The sequence below is a fragment of the Harpegnathos saltator genome, unplaced genomic scaffold (genome assembly GCF_003227715.2).
Source record: "Harpegnathos saltator strain DR-91 unplaced genomic scaffold, Hsal_v8.6 scaffold6, whole genome shotgun sequence".
NCBI classification, from domain to species: Eukaryota; Metazoa; Arthropoda; class Insecta; order Hymenoptera; family Formicidae; genus Harpegnathos; species Harpegnathos saltator.
The window spans coordinates 178,373-199,132 of record NW_020230426.1 but is presented as its reverse complement, the minus strand read 5'-3'; the positions used below and the strand labels follow the sequence as shown (position 1 = coordinate 199,132).

Here is a 20,760-nt window from a genome sequence, read left to right as displayed (position 1 = left end):
CATCCGCTCGCCGTTGCCCTCCTCGGACGCCGAGCCGAGAAACACCTTGAAACATTTTACCGGCGGTTCCGACATCCATCCCGGAAACGACGTTGAGGAGCCGTCCTGACGGAGTAACGAAGCATTTCCGCTTGTCCCGAGGCGCCACGCGGGGGGTGGGGAAGGGGAGCCGGCGACAGCGACGCTGGTGATGGCTCAAAGAGGAAAGGGTTTCCGACATTTCGCGACGCGCGCGTGCGCGAGCTCGCGTGAAATTTTAATTTCCAATCTGCTAAAATTGCCGCGCAAACACACGCCGGGATCCCGCTTCCTTCCCGGCTGCCTGCCTTCCTTCCTCCCTTCCTTCCTTTCTCCGCGCGCATGCAGGCGCAAACAAACACACGATCGGTCCGCTCAGTAAGGAAAAGCGGGCCCCCCCGCAAACTCGTTGCCGCCGCGGCCGCGCGGCGCATCCTGAAAAATTTACGGATCGCCCGGCCGCCTTCGCGAGCAAGCCGGAGGCGTGCAGCTCAAAGGATCCGCGGGAATTTACTGCGAGTCTCCGAGCCGCGAGGACGACAGCTATTTTCTCGTCGCGCACCTGCCGCCCGCCGCGTCCGTGACGCGAGATTCCGTGACGTCGACGCGCCAGGGAAATTGAAGCGTCGGCTGCCTGCGACGTCGGCGACCTCGGGACGTCGCCTCGTCCCGTCGCAGTTAACACGCGCCTGCAGGCCGTAATTTGTCAATTCCACCCAGCCAGTGTGCGCTCTTAATCCGCGACCCGTTCCCGCGTATCGTCGATTACCGGCGGATTACGCGAAGAAGCTCCCTCGTGCATCCTTTCTACAAAGGATCAGGATTCCAACACGGTTTTTTTCATGGTATTAACCCTTTGCACTCGGAGCCATCTCGCGAGTTACTTATCAACAGCTCGGCGGCTTTTTAAGAAAATGTGCAAATAGGAATCGCGTCACGTTAAGGGGACTGGGGAGAGTCAGATTGCTGAAAAATCGTGTTTGTTTTTGATAATATTTTGTGACGAACTGGATAAAGGTGCAAGAATGAAAATTTTAGGTATATTTATACAACGTATGAAGAATAGAAAAATTTTGTATATTAACAAATACTCATATAAATATACGATATATATAGCTGAAATATAATCTCCTTTTTCTTTCAAGTTGTCGTTTTTGCAGTAATATACTTGGCTCTCGATGATCCGATCAGAGCGAATTTTAGCTAGAAATCTTGAGAAGGCTTATCATTATCCGATGAACCGCTACAAAAAAAAATCGAACAAAATTAACAAAATGGCAGCTATTAATAGGAAAAAAATCCAAATTTTTCAGTTCTTTTAAAATAAAAAAATTAATATCTCGAAGTGAAATATTTTGACGTAATTATCCATGGTTCATCTGAGGGCCAGGTGAACAAATATTATTGCTTTAAAATTTCAAATCGATACGAAGCTCAGTTTCGAAGAAATCATCGCAAAAAGTTGAACAATAAAATTTCGAGAAAAACGCGTTTAAAATTTAAGTGGACGTATATTTATATGAGTATTTGTTAATAAACAAAATTTTTCTACTCTTCATATGTTATGTAAATATATCTAAAATTTTCATTTTTGCACATTTATTCAGTTCGTCACAAAATATTGTCAAAAACAAACACGATTTTTCAGCAATCTGACTCTCCAGTCCCCTTAAATAGCGTAGTTCTGAAACCAAGTAATTTATTATAATGATATTTGATTTATATGAATCTTTAAACATTGAGGAACATATTTATGACAAAAATATCAAAATTTCATTCTCTAACGTTGCTCTAACGTGTGGTAACGTGTGAAACAGTCGCCGATATGCATTGCGGGTTCGTTTCGCCATTGTTCCGTAAACTGAATAATTAGGTCAGAAATTTCGAACTGTAAATTACGAAATCACAAAATGAAATTTATTAAAAGAATCCAATTTTCTCTCCAATTTTACTCTTTTGACTTAGGTAACTGCAGGTAACGACCTGTGTCGCTCGATACTTCAATACGATCTGCTTTCAGCTTTGACAGTCTCTTTCTCTTAGGCTACAGTCTAAGGCTTGCTTGTTTCTTCTCAACTGGCACCGTATCATGTGGTATATCACGAGGAAAACATGTATTTTTGAAAAATTTACGCTCATATAAGTTTATCCTGCATAATCACTAATAAAGTCTTTATGTCCTCTGGACATAAGGACAAAGGGACATCCGAGCAGTTTGCTAAACTTACGATGTCCCCTCAGAGGGGACATCCGAGTGCAAAGGATTAATAATGATGGCAGTGTGTGCAGTCATTAACAAGCTCTCTGAGATCGTGTAAAAAACACGCGTTGTGCGCCGAGAGTTTGTATAGTTTGCGTGCAAGGCGATAAAGCTGAAGATCTCGAGGAAGCAGAAAACGCGTATGAAAGAGAGAGAGAGAGAGAGAGAGAGAGGGAGGGAGAGAAAGAGAGAGAGAGAGATGGAGAGAAAAAGATTCCACGTTAAGCGGCTAATGGATTTGCCTGGAATCCTGTGTGCGAGGATATTCGGCAGTCTCTCTCCTCTCCTCCCCCACCTCCTCTCTCTCTCTCTCTCTCTCTCTCTCTCTCTCTCTCTCTCTCTCTCTCTCTCTCTCTCTCTCTCTCTCTCTCTCTCATAGGAAATACACCCGGAAATTCCAGTTTTCGAAATCGAAATCCGGACCAAGAGGCTGCCTCTCCTGCGCGCCGTGACGACGCGGCGGTGTAACGTAGCGCGGCTTTTACATCGGAAAAGCGATTATCGCAATTAGCGGATTAAAGTGCTCGGCGAATTGAATTTCTCGGCCCGGCGAAACTGCCCGGACAAGCTCGCTTCTTGCGCGCGTCCTGTTTTCAGACGTGCAGACCCGGAGACGACGCACATAAGGAAGCTGCCGCCGACGCGTGTCGTCGCGACAACTCTCTTCACGCGCGATTCAGCCGGGCTGCAATTTGTCGTACGCAGTCCTTAATTCGATATTGTCCGCGCGCGAAAGAGAAAATGGCAAGTAGACGCGAGCGAGAAAGTGCGTCACATCGCGCCGCGCCGCGCCGGGTCGGGCCGGGCCGGTTCGGCGTGCTTATTAGATTGAAGCTACGCGAAACGCCGTGCGCGTCGCGGGGCCAACTCCTTCCGCGCGCGGAGTGCCAGGTCTTCCGTGAAAGTGTTAACTGCGTCGTCGAGTCCTCCGTCGTCGGAGGATACAGCACACGGCGGAGTTTCCCTCGCTTCTCGCTTTTCCGCCGATGGAAGCTGTTCCCGAGAGCGCGCGGCAACTTATCGGCAAACTAGCTGCGCGAGAAATGAAATCGCGCGGTAGAATAAAGTTCTCCGCTCCCGAGCCGGGCTGCTATCTCGATGCAAAACGTTCTTGACGTCCATACTTTCCGCGCTGTTCGGCCGGATCGGTGCTGCTCGAATTTTCCCGGTCCTACATCCCTCCCCCTTCCCCTTCGCTCTCTTTCTCGCACTTCCTTCTCCTCCTAGACCTTCGTCGCGATGTTGCGAAGCGTTAGTCGACACGGTACGAAGAAGAAAAGGAAGAAGGAGAAGGAGGAGGAAGGGGGGACGAGGAGGAGGAGGAGAGGACGCGAGCTAAATGAGAAGCAGGGAATCGCGCGAGTGCGAATAATAAGGAGAACTTAGCCGCGCTGAGCGAACGCACACGTGTCTCAGTCTCGCTTGTTCCTGACACTCGTATCTTAACAGATTTTGTCGAGGAATTTGCTCGGCAGGTAACGTATACGGATCGTAAGCTAAGCGCCGCTTGCGAGAAACACGCGAGCGTCGAGAGCGGCAAGTTTACACCCGCCGCGTTGCGAAGCTACGAAAGCAAATACACCCGGCTGAGAACATTGCGGAGACGTTCTCGCGGTGCGCGGCCACTCGAGGAATGAGTCCCGTTCCGCGCAGCGACACGCATCCTGCGCGTTTCTCGCGCACGGATCCTTCCGGATCGGCCAGCGAGCCAGCGATCGATGCCGGAAAGCCCGACTGGAGATCGGCGACGTTTCATCGCGGCGTTCTCGCTGCGTCTTCTCGTCTCGCAGCTCGCAGCGCGCCTGCAAATACGGTGCTCGCAGCTCGCGACTGCGACGCAAGCCGCGACAATGATACCGATGATAACGATGAATTAATCGAATATCGGCGAATTAATCGGATCCCGATGTGTCCCGTCCCAGTGTAATAACTTGGTCACGCGAACGAGGAGCGAGAACGTTGTTTATTAACGTACGACGTACCCTCTCCTGTCGCAATCCGACCCGTAACGCAGTTATCTCACGTCGGGGACAGTAACGGCGAGGACGCGGCAATAAACAACCGGCGAGATAAAACGATAGGGATAAAAGAAACGGACGGAAGATAAATTTCGCGATAAAAGCACAAGCGAACTCGGCACGCCAAGTTTTAATGACGTTCCCGAGTAATATAAAATACTTTTATACTCATTATCAAGAAAGCAATATAGAAAACGTGAATTATCAAGGTGCAGGAACTTTCCTTGTCCTGGAAACTTTGATCGAACGAATGAACGAACGGACGGACGGACGGACGGACGCGCGCACAGCCGACAGAGAAGTTTTCGGAAATGAGAATTGCGTGCAGCGCTTCTAAATCTCGCGCGAACGTCGCAATTTCTCTCTCTCTCTCTCTCTCTCTCTCTCTCTCTCTCTCTCTCTCTCTCTCTCTCTCTCTCTCTCTCTCTCTCTCTCTCTCTCTCTCTCTCTCTCTCTCTCTCTCTCTCTCTCTCTCTCTCTCTCTCTCTCTCTCTCTCTCTCTCTCTCTCTCTCTCTCTCTCTCTCTCTCTCTTCTCTCTCTCTCTCTCTCTCTCTCTCTCTCTCTCTCTCTCTCTCTCTCTCTCTCTCTCTCTCTCTCTCTCTCTCTCTCTCTTCTCTCTCTCTCTCTCTCTCTCTCTCTCTCTCTCTCTCTCTCTCTCTCTCTCTCTCTCTCTCTCTCTCTCTCTCTCTCTCTCTCTCTCTCTCTCTCTCTCTCTCTCTCTCTCTCTCTCCTCTCTCTCTCTCTCTCTCTCTCTCTCTCTCTCTCTCTCTCTCTCTCTCTCTCTCTCTCTCTCTCTCTCTCTCTCTCTCTCTCTCTCTCTCTCTCTCTCTCTCTCTCTCTCTCTCTCTCTCTCTCTCCTTCCCCCCTCTCTCTCTCTCTTTCTCTTTCTCTCTCGGTCAATCTGTCGGTCAAAAAATCGCCGGGGAATTGAGCACGCGTTTAACGCTTCGGAATTCCCAGTAAACGTCCGAACGTTGCGTTGCAATACACAGATATACGTATAACAAAAACATGCGTCGCAAAACAGATTATCAAAAGCGATACATCCCCCGCCCGACTGTGTCACACACGGCGTAAGCGTATTAAAAATTTATTTACGCGTTACTAAAAATACACACGTTGTCTCTCTCAATATTGCATCATTTCACGATTTGAATGTATTTGTATTGCGCGTCGCCGCTCTATGCACACATTTTATATACACATATATATATATATATATATATATATATATAGGATATCCGGAATTTTTTAGAAGCAAAAAATTATCAAAATTAATCGGATCAAGCTGAGAAGAAAAGTCATGTACCGTTTTGTAAATAAATACGCAAATTTTCAAATTATCGATTAAAGGTAGAATTCTAGATGTGGTCATTTTCTATCATTAATAACTTAATAACTGCTGCGATTTTTGCGAAATGGTACTAGACTTTTCTTCTTTAATCTGATTAACCCTTTGCTGCATAGTGACCCTCCCAGAGTGTTACGTATTACGTATTATCCAAGCTTGTTTTTCCAATAATTTCAATTTTTTACATATTTCTTTAGCATATTTGGCATTTGTTGGACTATTAAAATGTTCCTCAGTTTTCAGAGCCGTTTCAAATAAGTAATTTGTTATTAATAAGTATATACTGATTATTATTAATAAGCATTATTAATAAGCATATACTGAACAAAACTGTCGTTTTCAGAGAATAAATTCGTTTACATGAAATTTTAAGTAATAACATATACTTTAAAATCATTATCTGGAAGTTTTCAGGGTCGCTGAATACGAATGCGGTGTGAAAAATACAAAATTCAAAATGACGGATCTCGAACATAATTATAGAAATGAAATAATTCAATTTGAAGATGGCTATTAATTGGATTTTTTATATAGTAAATATTCTATCGTAGATCCCCCGATCTCGAATTTTCGAGAACGTATTTGTAATTAGCAATCTCGAAAACCCTTAAATAAAAAATTTCAAGCAAATTCGATTGATTTTGCAATTTTCGTCCGTCGTATTGGATCCGCCATTATGACTTTCATGTTTTTCACATCGGATTTGCATTCAGTGACCCTAAAAACCCTCGAGTAACAAGTTTCACAAAATTATATTCATTAAAAAAAAAAACAAAGCAACAAAGGGTTAATCTTCACAATTTCTCGTTTCCAAAAGATCCCGGACACCCTGTATATATTTCTGTTGCTACTGTCTCGCTAAAATTTAATTCCCCGGAACGTAGTAATAAATCGTCATGATAAATCGCGTTATCGCTACATTCGGGATTACACGGGCACGCACCTTTGTTTGCACCTCGTCCTTATCAGGGCCCAGAGATCGATCGGGCCTCGGCACCGACAGGCTCCTGTACTCCTCGATAGTGTACGGCCGATATGTCGGTCCGTTCGGTTTTCGGTCCGCGCCGGCTGTTCCCGCCACTCCGGGGAGGACGTTATTATTATCCGGAGGTCCCCGACGCGATAGCATCACGCGAGAGAGCGCGGTGCGTGTCGCGAGTTCGGTGTGACCTTCGACAAAGCGGCGATAGAAGCTGAGCTCGCTGCTGTCGTCCCTCGAGGTGGCCGGAAGGGATGAGCGACCCTCGTCTAAGCTGAGCTCCTCGAGCTGGCTGTCGCCACAAATCGACAGGGTGGAGCCCTCGGGAGACCGGATGTGTCGCGAGTACCTCGGGATGTCTAGGAACAGGAAAAAAGAAGGTGAAGAAGAAGAAGAAGAAGAAGAAGAAGAAGAAGAAGAAGAAGAAGAAGAAGAAGAAGACGACTCCAACTTTCCGTCGCTGGGGCGCGACAGCCCGAAATTAGGTTTGGACGGAAGTCGACGGCGGAGGCGGCGGCGATGGAGGACGACTTTCGCGTGAAAACAGCCGCACGCACGCACGCACGCACGCACGCACTCAGCAGGTAACCCTAATTGCTTTAACCGAAGGTTACCGGCGATGAGGTCGAGGCGGGGCGAGGGGGAGGGCGAGTCCCTAAGCGGTCAGGAGACGTGACGTGAAAAGTGACAGACAGAAACATGAAAAATGACACTGTCGACTTCGCGAGGCGGCAGTGATTCTTTGTTGAAGAGAATGGTGCTTGAGAAGTTTTCACGTCATAGTTCCATAAGGTGCTGGATTTCTGAGGAGGAAGACGTGACACCGCTGTATCTTTCGGCTCTGCCGCCTGGAAAACCTCTCCCTTCCGGAAGAGAGGAAAAAAAGAAGTAAATTGGCCTAGATGTGCCAATGATGGGATGGATATTTTGATGAGCGCAAGGCGAAATGACTCTTCCGGTTGCCGATTGGAAGAGGACTCTTTTTTTCCAAGCCGCTCGTTGTCGAAGAATTTTATTTGAGTAAACGCACAAGTAATCACACATGCACGCAGATGGAATTTTGCAATTTTTATTCACTGCTCGCAGAGAATGAAGGATGATTACGGGCTTTGGAAATGTTTTTTTTTCTCGCGCATAAAATCACTTCACCGTCGCAATCGCAAGCCGCATCTACACGTCCCAAAAGGAGCAAATGGAGCAATTTCGACGAAAGTTTCGGATGTTTTACGGCGAGACGGGCGTTTAATCCTCTTCCATAAAAATGTAACTTTCCTCATCTTGCAACTTTGCCGCCTCGTAATATGTAGAAACTATGACGGAACCGCTACGCATCGCAATGCGGTAGAATGCCCGTCGCGCGCGCGCGCGCGGCGAACTCTTCGAGCGAAATAAAATTCCCCGCGTTACGACAATGTGTTTGAGCGAAACTCAAACGTACGATTTAATATTTCCGACCTTATCGCGTCGGTCGGCCCTCGTAGCGGCCCTCGTAGCGGTAGTCGAGATTCACCCGACGAGGAACATTTCCGACAAATTCACGTGAGACCCACGTCGAGGTGAATTACGACGCGAGCGAAAGTTACGAAGCGCGAAGCTCACGTTTGCCTTTGTGGTCCAGTGTCAATAACTCGCCGCGAGTGGAGAAAGCAATTTAAACGTTCACTCGGCACAGCGGCGGCTCGTTTTTTCCACATCCTGTATTACAAATGATAATCTTATCCTTTGTATTCATGAGAACACTCGGAAATCGCTACATTTGTCGCCGGCGGATTAAGAGCCGGCGCGACGGAGCCGGAGCGCGCACGCAGAAATTTCAGCCTGGGAATCCTGCCGTTGGCATTTGGCTGTCGCGAGTTAAAAACCCGACCGTTTCAGAAACGGACGACAACGTCGAGCGTCTATCCGACGAGACTCGTCCGCCGGATTGAGCACCTCGCTCTCCCCGTCCTCTCTCCCCCTCTCTCTCTCTTCCTCCTTCTGTCTCCCGCGACGCGACGCGTCTCCTCCGCCGTTTCTAATCACGAAACGGGAGTAACCGTCCTCGGGGAAAAATCGGCCCACTCTTTTTCGTCCGGTTCGCCGATGACACGACGGACGGAGGGGGGGGGGGAAGGGGAGAACGAGCGCCCCGACGTATGACTGAAAGAAAAGTCTCATCTCGTTAGACACTAACCGAATCTACGACGATAAAGCTCCGAGTACGAGGAGGTCCTGGCGGGTCGCCGGCTGCACGATGCGAGCACATTGCCGAGCTTTTTGTCGGTTTTCATGGCTGCCGTGCCGACGTCGCTCCCGTTGCGCCGGCTGCATTTTGACGAAGAATTTTGCACCCTTGGGGAACGCCGCGACGTCGTCGTCGTCGTCATCGTCGCCGTCGACGTCGTTGTCGTCGCATGTCGAGCCCGACGATGACTCGCGTCGTCGTTTCCTTCGCGCGATCCGCCAGCGTCGTCGTCGTCGTCGTCGTCGTCGGCGGCGAGGCTTCTTATGTAAATCCGCGACTCGCCCCGCGCGCGGCACTCCTGTCGTCGGGCGAATCCTCCTCCACTCGCAATTATCGAATTCCTGCCGCCGGTCGTCCTCGCGCACCTGCTCTCGCTCGCTCCGTCACGCACGCTCCCATCGACTTGCGTTACATTGTCTGAAACATCGCAACGAACAGAGCGCGAACGCGAACTGCTGAACGGATAATCCTTTCGCGGTGGCGAGACGCGTCCTCGTCGCGAACTAAATAAACGATTCTCCGCGCGTGTCTCGCTCGAGCTGCCGAACGAGATCTCGAATGAGACAATGCTTCCCGCTCCTTAATATTCATTAATACCCAACTGAATTCTTTTCTCCATCTTTTTCCCACTTTTTTCCATCGTTCCTCGCGTACCCTTAGATATCGACTGCGCCCGTGTAACGGCAGTATGTGCAATTTGTCCTGTTCGCTTAACATTGATTTATCGCTTAATATTCTCGGCACAATCTTACCGGGAAAACATAATAAAGCTCACTTCACTCCGTCCCCCTCGCCGTTTTGCCCGCTGGAATCGATTGTGGAGGATTTCCTCGCCGTTCCGCCCGCGTTGCTTCCCTTATCCTCGTCCCCACTCTTACCCCGCTCAACTTTTCTCGTCGTTTTAATTATGTCCGCCGAGTTTTACATTACCGCGGACGACGAGTCGTTCCCGTCAAGCGGACATTACGTTTTATATTATTTAATTGGTACTGTCGTTAACGAGGCGATCGATCGCCCGTGCTCGCTCGCTCGCTCGCTTCGATGCCGCGCTCCCAAACTTTCGACCGACTTGCTGGCCGTCACATTGACGGTACCGTGCACTGATCATTAATTAATTAGCGCGCGATATCTGTGTGCTCATTCATTCGTCGACGAAAGTAGAGAGAGAGAGGAGGAGGAAGAGGAAGAGAGACCGTCGCGACTCGAACCGTCGGGTTTCTCGGATTACGCCGAATCACGTTAAATCGCGGGCCGCATCGTCTCTCGCCGCCACTTTATCATACGCGTACTTTGCGCACGTACACGCAATTATTCCTCGCTAACGAGACAAGGAGGGAAAATACATTCAGGTGCAGTCTGATAAAATAGGATTTTAATCAGGGGCAGCGTCGCGAAACAAATGTCTCTGCTTCGAAACGTTATCTCTCATCATCAGCAACATTGTCACACGTGTGTGTGTGTGTGTGTGTATGTGTATATGTATGTGTATGTATGTCGTAAGAGATAATGCTCTTTTCGCTTCTTCGGTTAACAGTTAATTAATTTGAAATGCATGATCGCGTCGTCCGAAACGAGGACATTTCTCGCCGAAAATGGATAAAACGCCTGGAATCGCGGCGATAGTTAACATCCTTTAATCGGATTGTATTTACTCGATGACTTTTTCCTACCGCTTATCCAGGCGGACGTCGTTAATGTTGAATTTAGGTGACACAATTCGCTCTCGAGAAATTCTTCGGCGGATTTCACCGCTCGGAGGTTATACGTATCGTCCTTATCTTCGTTGTTCGTCGAGGCGCTCCTCTCCAAGGAACCCTCCGCGACGTTCTCCAGCGAGTCCAATGAGTACTCCGACATCGTCCGAGAGAAATTTCACTTGGCGCAGAAAACGGTTTAAAAAACACGCCAGAATGCGTGTTAGGTGGCGACATTAATGTTGATTAATCCCTGTTTTTCGTGCGGCAAACTTCGCGCTCTTTCCACAACTCCACAAGTTGACCTGGAAAAAGTGTATGTACGCTAATAAATCGTACGCAGGACACATTTAAATTTTAAATGAATCAACTTTTTCACGCGAAATAACCTTGTGCTTTACGTATACAAGTATCTGTGTTAATACATCATCATCATCATCATTTTGAGTTACTGTATTCCAGTGACCGATGATTTATTGACCATCAGTATCTTTTTCCCAACGATATATATTAAAAGAAAGACAAATGAGTAATTAATAATTAATAACCGCACAATTAATAATGGTACAATAAGAGCACGAGTGAAAAATTTTATATTTTGGTCATCAGATGGCAGCATCTCCTGAGCGATACGATAAGCGTCATCTTTGCGCGACATGTAGCAACATATTAAGAGATAAAGTCACCGCTCTTCGTTATTCAGGGAAGTTGGACCTCCTTGTTATACCGACGAAACATTGTAAAAGTTTGATCAACTCGGGGCTTTAGGTTAATCCAATGGTGTGGAAACCCCCGCAAGTCGGCTGCGGCAATATCCGGTCGCACAAAATTTCAGGTAGTCAATATAAGCTGGTTCTTCCTGAACCAACGTGATGTTTAACGCTGTTAAATTGTGGTTCAAGACTCAGCTAAAAATAGATTTTAGTCGAGACTCGAGCCACAATTTACCGGCCTCCGTAATATTGGGCCGAAATAAATCAGGCATTTTTTTTTAGTGATCTTTTAGAATTATATTCGATGATACTTGTTGAGTAATACAAAATGACTTTATCCTCGAGTGTTAGGAAGATAACGTCAACCTTACGAAATAGATGTCCTCTCGGACTTCTCTCTGAATCTAGCCATGCGAGCCTCTGAATGCGAGACAATAACTGAACAAGTTTCCTCATGACGGCACCGGATGGCGCCTGACTGTCCATTAACAACATTATTAAATATTATTATTATTATTGAACATGACAACGAGTCAACTCACAAAGAATTTTATTTTATCTTTAAGTATTATGGACTCAGCAATGCGCGCAAAATTTTGCGCGCAAAAAATTTAAATTAATTTAAATTCGTTTAATTCGAGTTAAATTCGTTAAATTAATTTAAATTAATTTAAATTGGTTTAAATCTATTAATTTAAATTAATTTTTATTTAATTTAATTTAAATTAATTTTAATTTAATTTAATTTAAATTAATTTTAATTTAATTTAATTTAAATTAATTTTAATTAGTGCGACCGAGACGTGATAAAGAAAAACAACGGGCCGGCAGATCTTATATCTTCCGAGATCGATATCTCAAAGTCTGCAAATGGGAGAATATAACAAAGGAGGAGGGATGAGCGATCATTTCAAACGAAATTTTATTTCAAAGTGAACACTGCAACAAAGTGAGAGATAATCCGAGAAAATGTCTCGCGAAGTCCGCACATAAATTTGGAATATCTGAAATTGTCTTCGCTTTTATTTATAAGTAATCCGCGACCGATAAGGCGATATCCTCGAAACGAAGATCGAGCTCGATATAATATCGATGCGAGGACGATTCGTCCAATGCTGTAGATACGAAAAATACGTGTCTTTTTATTCGACACAATAAAACCATAGCGGCCGTTTCTCTCTCTCTCCCTCTCTCTCTCTCTCTCTCTCTCTCTCTCTCTCGCGTGTCCGTGGCGTTAAAATTCGAATTTATTCAGATTATAACGAATCGAGTGCGCATCGTAGAACTATCGAGCAACATGAATAAAGATTACACGCTATCTATAATGACCGATAGGAGGAGATCGTCCAATCGCTGGTGCACGATAAACTTCGAAAACGCGCATTTTTCCCTCCGGCCACATCTCGACGTTTACGTTACATAACCGAGCCATATTGCGCTCGTTCGTCGTTACTCGAATCTAGCTGTTTAATAGAGCACACAGAGAAGAAGGGAGAGGAGATAGTTTTCGTCGTCATCGTCGTCGTCGTCGTCGTCGCGAACGGGAGGTGCTGCTGCACACGGGCCGGGCGTCACTGGAGAGCGGAGATATATCAATCGTAGCAGGTACCAATTGTAAGCTAATGTATTATGTACTGTTGCATAAAGCACCGCGCAACATATATGTATGCTGGAGCATACATGTTAAACGCGTTTCAAGGCGAAGCCTGTTCTCTCAACAGTACATCGCCTGATCGCAGCAACGCAACGCCGGAGGAATGCTCGACCACGTTCGGCATGGGTGAAACTAGTACTTATCGCATTAATCGATAAGCGCGCAGTGTCCGATGAGATCTAATACATACATATATATATATATATATACATATATATATATATATATATAACTTCGGCGGATATTGAGAGCTGGAAGAAGAAATCAAGATTTGGAAATCGCGATACGCGCCGTAGTAGTTGCCCGTGTGATGCGAAGTATCGTTGGACGCGAATGCGACGCGCCGACAGAATCGCGGTCGGTCGATTTTGCAATGAAAGAATTCCTTCTCCAGCTGAACGGCCACGACGATTCGTAGCGAATGTAGCCGCGTTCGTGTGAGCTTTCGCGAAATCTCGACCGCGAATTATTTCACGTTCGCGTTCACCGAGTAATAAGTACAATTAAAAAGTACTCATTGCGCGCGCTCGCGTTTGTTCCGCCTCCAGGAAGAAAAATATCATCCACTCGACGCGATGACAATCTTTTCGAAAATAATATATTAATTACGATGCGCCGGCTTGTTAAGCTACCGAGTTGCAGCAGATCGGGTATCGGGTCGGAGAGGAGATATCTGCTCGCGATGTATATACTTTGATAATCTCGATAGCCTCTATTTCGCCGCAACGAGAAGTGGAAAGTTTAAAATTTGCGGCGATCTCTTTATCGCACACCGTTAGCCGTACGTTCAATAACTTCGAAAACTTTGATTGTCTTACGTGACCGATCCATCGTGCGGTTGAAGCAAATACTTCATTTATGATATGTATCAATGATACTAACAGATTAATATCGAGGAAACGTCTATAAAATAGCGCGCTAAAATTCGTCACTTTAGTTGAACTCGGTACATCTGAGAGACAGGTAATTTTGAATTGTTTTGTTGTCGAAGTTCACGAAGGTTTTCTGTACGTGTTATGCGTACGTATCTGCACGATTACAAGTAGATTAGGTCAAACCGAACAAAGGTTTCTTTACCACACTTTGCGAACAATCGCTGAGTAAAGCAAATGAAACAGAAAAGTCCATTTCGCGAAAAACTACACGTAAAATTTTACGCGATTGTCCGCGAGATAGTAGAAAGGAGTTCTTTTTATTTCATTTGTCCTAATCCACACGTGTCACGAGAGTGTCCGTGTAGATTAGTAGTAATAGTCTCGCTAGCTTGACGTCCTAGAGTGGCAAATCTTGAGATTCATCCTCTCTGATTAGAGAAATGGAGAACGTTAAGGAGATTAGAAATTCTAAAGTTGACGATGAGCTACTCCGATAAAGCTATATCGGATCTGGCAAAACCCTAGCGACTACGACGCACGTAAAAAAGGGCGTATCAATGAGCGATTTCTTCCAGCCAGTCGCGCAATATCACTCCCCGCTGATAATTGTTTTCGCGTTCTCGCGCTTATCTCGCAGGAATCATGGCACGAGCGGCTGATCTACTATTAAGAATGCAAACAGTTATCAGATTTCCTACCATGACAAGCGCCGTCTTTTCGCAACTGAGATTTCATTTTTATAACTTTTTCCGCTATCATTATGCGAACATAGATAACAACGTGATTTATCGTTCAATTTGCTCATTTTGTTGTTGCGTATATATATATATATATATAATATAATTTAGAATAAGGAATTTTTTAGTACATTATTTTTTTTCTTTCTTTTTCAATAGAATAAAAGAATTGTTTGCCTAGTATAAAATTGCGTTTGCTCTCCTTATTGAATTCATCGCAAGTTTACAGCCACTCTGTGTGTCGCACGTGTTATACATAATATAAAAAAATATACGTACAAGAAAATTGTTAAAAAATAAAATTCGTAAAAGTTGCATCGGAGCGAGATGCGTTATCTAACATGAATTAAGATATACCTGATACTACGTAATTAAACGTATCTGTATGTTTTAACAAGATTTATAGCGATTAATGCTCTATATCGGTAATTTTTGCGAATGGGTACACGTACTTAACACGTGTCACGTGTTTTCTTATCACGTATCTTTCTGAACGTCAATAGCTAAGATCTATTCGACGGCATGAATCAAAAGTGTTCGCCACTTGACTATCTTCTATCGCCAAATGACTATCTTCGCGAGAAGAAGCGTAGAAATTACGTTTGCAGCATTAGGCGCGCGTGCAGCTCCGAAAAAAATTCAATTTCATCTGATTTACAGCGTCATCATTAAGAGTGCACCTCGTTAAAAAAAAAAAAAAGAAAGACTCGTAATATATTTCCTTCACGATAATAACCCTTGACCATTCCACACGTGGCGTCTGTCGTACCTAATTAAATACCGTTGATAAAATCCGATTTATCGATACAAAAAATATTTCATATGATACGTGCTAGGAAAAAGCTTGTAGTTGAAAAAAATTGATCAGGAATAGAAAATGTATATGATAAGAAAATGAGATAGAAAATATGACATGCGTAATATTTCATATATAAGTAAATATACATATATCTTCTCGAGATATATATTTCAGATACCACACGACGCTCCTGATTCAAGCAGATTCTAATTTCTGCGACGCTTTTATTTTTACAGGCAAGGTTTCTGTATGTTGTACGGGAAAAATGGTGTACATCAACGTCGCCGTCTGCCTGTCTGTACTTCTGCTTATGATTGGATTATCCGTGGGACTGAGCGTAAACACGTTTAAAGGCCGAGACGTTCTCAACTCAGTACCGCTTATCGATGGGTAATTGAGAATTCAATCGTATAATATAGATATATACCTCCTCTATAATTAGAGATGTACCGATAATGACTCGATGAAAACGGAACAGAGTTTCTTCGACACTTTTATTCGCATATTTGATTTATTTTACTGTTTATGAAATGTTTAAAATATCGCTTTGTAATACACGTTAACATATTTGCCATCAGGAATGCAATTTTAATTTCCAATTTTTCTTTTCTCACGCGAACTGAAACGAACGGAAGTGAACAGAGAGAGAGAGAGAGAGAGAGAGAGATGCGACCGTTAATAATTTGCAACAATTGATAATTATAATTCACAGACAATTACATTCGTCGTGGCATTTTACCAAGCAGTACTTTTCGATTCAGCTACCGCTCGCATAGATAAAAATCACACTCATGATTAATATTATATAATATATCCTCTTACGTTTCTCGTTATCTACAATCATTAGTCAATGACAAATAATTGAAAGTTACATCATATCCAAAGACCAATATCCCGCGATCGGAGATTGCAATTAATCTACACTTCGTCGATCTCTCCTCTCGATTCAAAGGTTACTCTCGCTTCCAGCGCAAATGATATTCCCATGCGTGCCCTGCTACGGGCTAATTAACGGCGAGACACGACTATAAATCGCAGTAAATTTCGCCGTAGCGTAATTCGCCTGAAAGCAATGCCCCAATGCGAGAAATGGCGAATCGCGTGACCGGCCGACCGGGATTGGCTTTATCTGCGCGCTCTTATCTGTAAGCGACGATCCGAGTTAAGTTCGTTCATCTTTGATCATTATGTTTGTAGTCACAACGATCTACCGGAGAATCTCTATGAAAAGTTGAGCAACAATTTATCGGGCTTTCACTTCGAAGACGATCTGAGCAACGACGATGCCTGGGGAAGAACCGCCTGTCCCGTATGTCACACCGACTTGCACCGTTTAATTGCAGGAAAAGTGGGTGGACAAGTAAGTGTCACGCGCGACCCACGCTGTGTACACGTTCGATCGCGCGAGATTAATTATCTCGCCGGGAATCCCTCGTCCCATGTTTATTTTGTGCGACTAATCGATTTTCACCTTCTCTCAATGACCTTACCTTATCCTCCTGCCTGCCGGGAAATTATCTGATGTTGCTTTCGTCATGTCCCCCCCCTCTTTCTCTCTCTCTCTTTCTCTCTCTCTCTCTCTCTCTCTCTCTCTCTCTCTCTCTCTCTCTCTCTCTCTCTCTCTCTCTCTCTCTCTCACTCTATCTCTATCTATCTATCTATCTATCTATTTTCCCCCGCTTGTTTGTTTTCTGCTTTGTTTTTAGCTACACCAGCCGTAAAAAGATCATTATCTCCATCCCTTCTGCGAGCCCCTGAAAAACCTATCAGAAAACTAGCCGCGATATGACGACACTGGGACTTCCGCGATAACGAGCATCGCGTTATTTTCCAGTTCTGGGTAGCGTATACCGGATGCGAGTCGCAGTACAAGGATGCCGTGCAACGGACGTTACGGCAGATCGACGTGATAAAGCGTCTAATCGACCGATATCCGACCAATCTGCAATTGGTTACCGTCGCGGCGGATATCGAGACCACGTGGAGGAACGGGAGAATCGCGTCTATGATAGGCATCGAGGGCGGTCAATCCTTAGAGTCGAGCCTGGCGGTCCTCAGGCTCTACTACGAGCTCGGGGTACGCTACATGACCCTGACTCACACCTGCAATACACCTTGGTACGTTGCATATCGTGCACCTCGCTATTCGCATGGTGCGAATGGAAACGCGATGGAATTTTTGGCTCACTTATCGCGAGGTTCATTTTAAAGAGGAAATAAATCTTCTAATCGTATCCCGTGCTTCGTCCCTCTTTCTCTCTCGAACGAGGAGGGAAGGGGAGGAGAGAGTAAGAGAGATAGGCGCGGAGGCGATATCAAGATCGCGCGAGAAAAGATTCCAGTAGCGTGACACAATCGGAAACTTCCTTGATTTTTATCTTTTCCACTCGCGCAAGACACGCGCGCCTCGCATTTTCGCCTCGCACCGTAATGGATTTATGATAAATCCCATCTCTTCGCTTCTCCACAGGGCCGACGCGTCGTCCGTAAATGACGGATCTGTGTACAATCTGACGGAATTCGGAAAAGTACGTGAGAACGATCGCGATGCGTTGTTATTGTTTGTTTTAAATCGAGACGCGCTGCGCATTTTCTGTTTCGCATTCTCATACGATGGAAAAGCCCAAATTGCTCGCGCCGCATTTCGCGTGACACGCGATGATTTATATCAGATTGTGTTGTGATAGCGAATTGCTGATACCTTACGCGGCGTCATTAACCGGGAAATAAGACGACATGATGGGATCAAGCAGAGATATATCGAAAATCTGATTAAGCGAGGACACGTCAATGGAGCGATTAAATCGAAATAGCTAAAAATATATGCACGCCTTTCGTGACATTTGAATAATGAGCTCAGAAATAACTTTCTGCGAAAGCTGCATGATCTCTTTTTACATCAATTTTATCGATCGCACGGCGTGTCATGTCGGATGAAACGCGGCTCGATGCGATTTTCGTGAAAACAAACAGAAATTCCAAGCCGGTCTCCGGCTGTCTCGATAAACTTTGCTTCAGATTCTGAACTCTCTTTTATCGTTGAAAGTAACTATAAAAATGGCTTATCAGTCTCCCGACTGGTTGTAAGCCACTTTTAGAGTCACTTCTAGTGACGAAAGAGAGTCCAGAATATGGACCTTTGTAAACGCTATGAACTGTAGAAAATCGTTCTCGAAATGAATCGAATTGGAATGATGGTCGACCTGGCGCACGTGTCGCACAACGTTATGAGGGATGTGCTCGCAGTGACGAGGGCTCCCATCATATTCTCGCATTCGTCCGCCTTCAGCATCTGCCAGAACTACAGGAACGTCCCCGACGACGTTCTGCACTCGGTCGTGAGTACGAAAATTCTCTCAGAGAGAAGATGACGAGTCGAATTGATGAGCATTCCTTCCTTCCAGAAAGAGAACAAGGGTATCGTTATGGTGAACTTCTACAGCGGTTTCGTAAACTGCAACTCCTCGCGAAACGCCACATTGCAGGATGTCGTAGGTATTGTATTTTTAATCATACTCAGTGGAGTGCAATTCTCCTCCTCATTTCCCGATGAGTTGCGCATCTGAGGCTTTTATTATTCCGACGACCGATCAGTTCCGATTGGTTTCTCATGCGCAATGTTTATCTCCTGTGAAGTGTCAGTCCCGCTCTGATTAGGTATCGGAATTTTTAGATCATATAAATTACATACGAAATCTTATCGGAGTGGACTACGTCGGTATTGGCGCAGATTACGACGGTGTAAATTCGTAAGTAATTACGTCGACATTAGTTGTGCGATTATAATGTTAATTACACGTGGCGAAGCCCGTGAGAAGAAAAAAGGGAGCATGTCGAGTTGAAATTTTCACCAGACTACCGGTGGGCTTAGAAGATGTATCGAAGTACCCCGATCTGTTCGATCGTTTGTACGACAGCAGAGAAGGCGAGCCAACGTGGACTAAGGAGGACTTGGAGAAGCTGGCCGGCAGAAACTTCATACGGGTTTTCCAGATGGTAGAAACGGCAAGTATAAAAATTATCGAGGATAGATAACGCGCCGGCGAAGGTGACATCGTTTGTTTTTCTCAATCTATTAACTTACATATCTGACTTGTCGAAAAAAAAAAGGTGCGGGACTTTTTATCATCCGAGATGCCCCGAGAAGACATTATCACCGGAAATGAATTATATATCGCGCAAAAGAGAGCAGGGCTTAAGCCAGGCGAGTGCCAAACCGCGGATGAGTGAGTATTATTTTGCGAAAGAAATCATATTTTATCCGGCGAAATGTCAATCTTCAAAAATGTCTGACTTGTCACGGAGAAAAAGAAAAACGACGCTATTTCTGTCTTCCGATATCTAAAGATACTTCCCCCCCTACCATTTCTCAGGTGGAAAGACGTAGATCCAGTATTAAAAATTGAATAGAAGAATGCGAAGAGCGAGACACGATAACGATTACTCCACCGATGATTCAACTGATGATTCCAATTGAACGATACCTTCCGCGAAGATGCTAATATTAGAATCATCGCGATAAAATACTCCTTATTTCTCTTCCCCCCCCCCCCCCCCCCCCAGGAAAGACAATATTTCGTAATATTTTTGTCAGAGAGCAGAGTAAGAATAACTTGCTTTCTCGACGTACATGTATAAAGCATATTTCGCTATCTATGTGCAATTTTCCTGTTTTGTGTCGATGGATTAAAATGTTTACGACAACAACAATAAAATAAGGCGAAGATGTGTTACCTTCTGGATATAATAAAGGATGCAATTTATATTACAGAATAAGTCACACACGTTCAGTATCCCCCCCGCATGCGTGTTATATAAATCAAAATCAAAATGTACTTGTTCTCTGCACTTAACGATATCTGCCTCAAGGACATTATCTTCTCATCGAATAACCTGTCGCAATTTATAACTGTCCGTCGCATGAAGTGCACGAGATATGATGACTAAACTCGGATTTCCCAGCCAGTAATTAACAAAGCACTTCATTACGACACATGCGCGCCGATTTTTGTAAAATGACTCCTCAGTTTATCGAACTAGAATGTAATCATGTTAAAATTCTGACTTGATTAGTCAACACTTTAACTTGATTACGCGATAATCGAGATATTATTGATAATTAATAAAGAACTTTACTTTTCGTTATGCGCTGTTTTTACGAAATAATTGACTTGTAATTTATCAAACCTGTGCAATCAAGTTGATTTTTAAATTGTTTACTTTAACTTGTTTACGTAATAATCGAAATATTAAATTAGTGATAAGATGTCGATCATTGCTAATTACAACAATACATGAACATACAAGAACAAGAAATGGAACATATTGTGTTTTTATAGGTTTTTACATGTTTATTTTCTTAAAATATTGTATTTACCAATAATCACACACACTGTTTTCATATAACAAGTTCATAACAAATATATAATATAATGTC

General features: G+C 44.7%; 1 protein-coding gene across 2 annotated transcripts; it reads left to right on the top strand.

Annotated features, from left to right (window-relative positions):
* The first annotated feature begins 12,713 nt into the window (after positions 1–12,713).
* Positions 12,714–20,096, top strand: LOC105185993 (dipeptidase 1). Of its 2 annotated transcripts, none has more exons than XM_011145907.3 (11): positions 12,714–12,863; positions 15,560–15,713; positions 16,521–16,683; positions 17,158–17,441; positions 17,794–17,851; positions 18,485–18,661; positions 18,728–18,818; positions 18,997–19,072; positions 19,178–19,328; positions 19,434–19,549; positions 19,697–20,096. In XM_011145907.3, the coding sequence occupies exons 2-11, from the start codon at positions 15,589–15,591 to the stop codon at positions 19,731–19,733; spliced, it is 1,278 nt and encodes a 425-aa protein (XP_011144209.1). In that variant the 5' UTR covers positions 12,714–12,863; positions 15,560–15,588; the 3' UTR covers positions 19,734–20,096. The 2 variants fall into 2 exon arrangements, with proteins under 2 accessions (XP_011144209.1, XP_011144208.2); XM_011145906.2 differs by lacking the exon at positions 12,714–12,863 and adding an exon at positions 12,873–13,047.
* Positions 20,097–20,760: the final 664 nt, after the last annotated feature.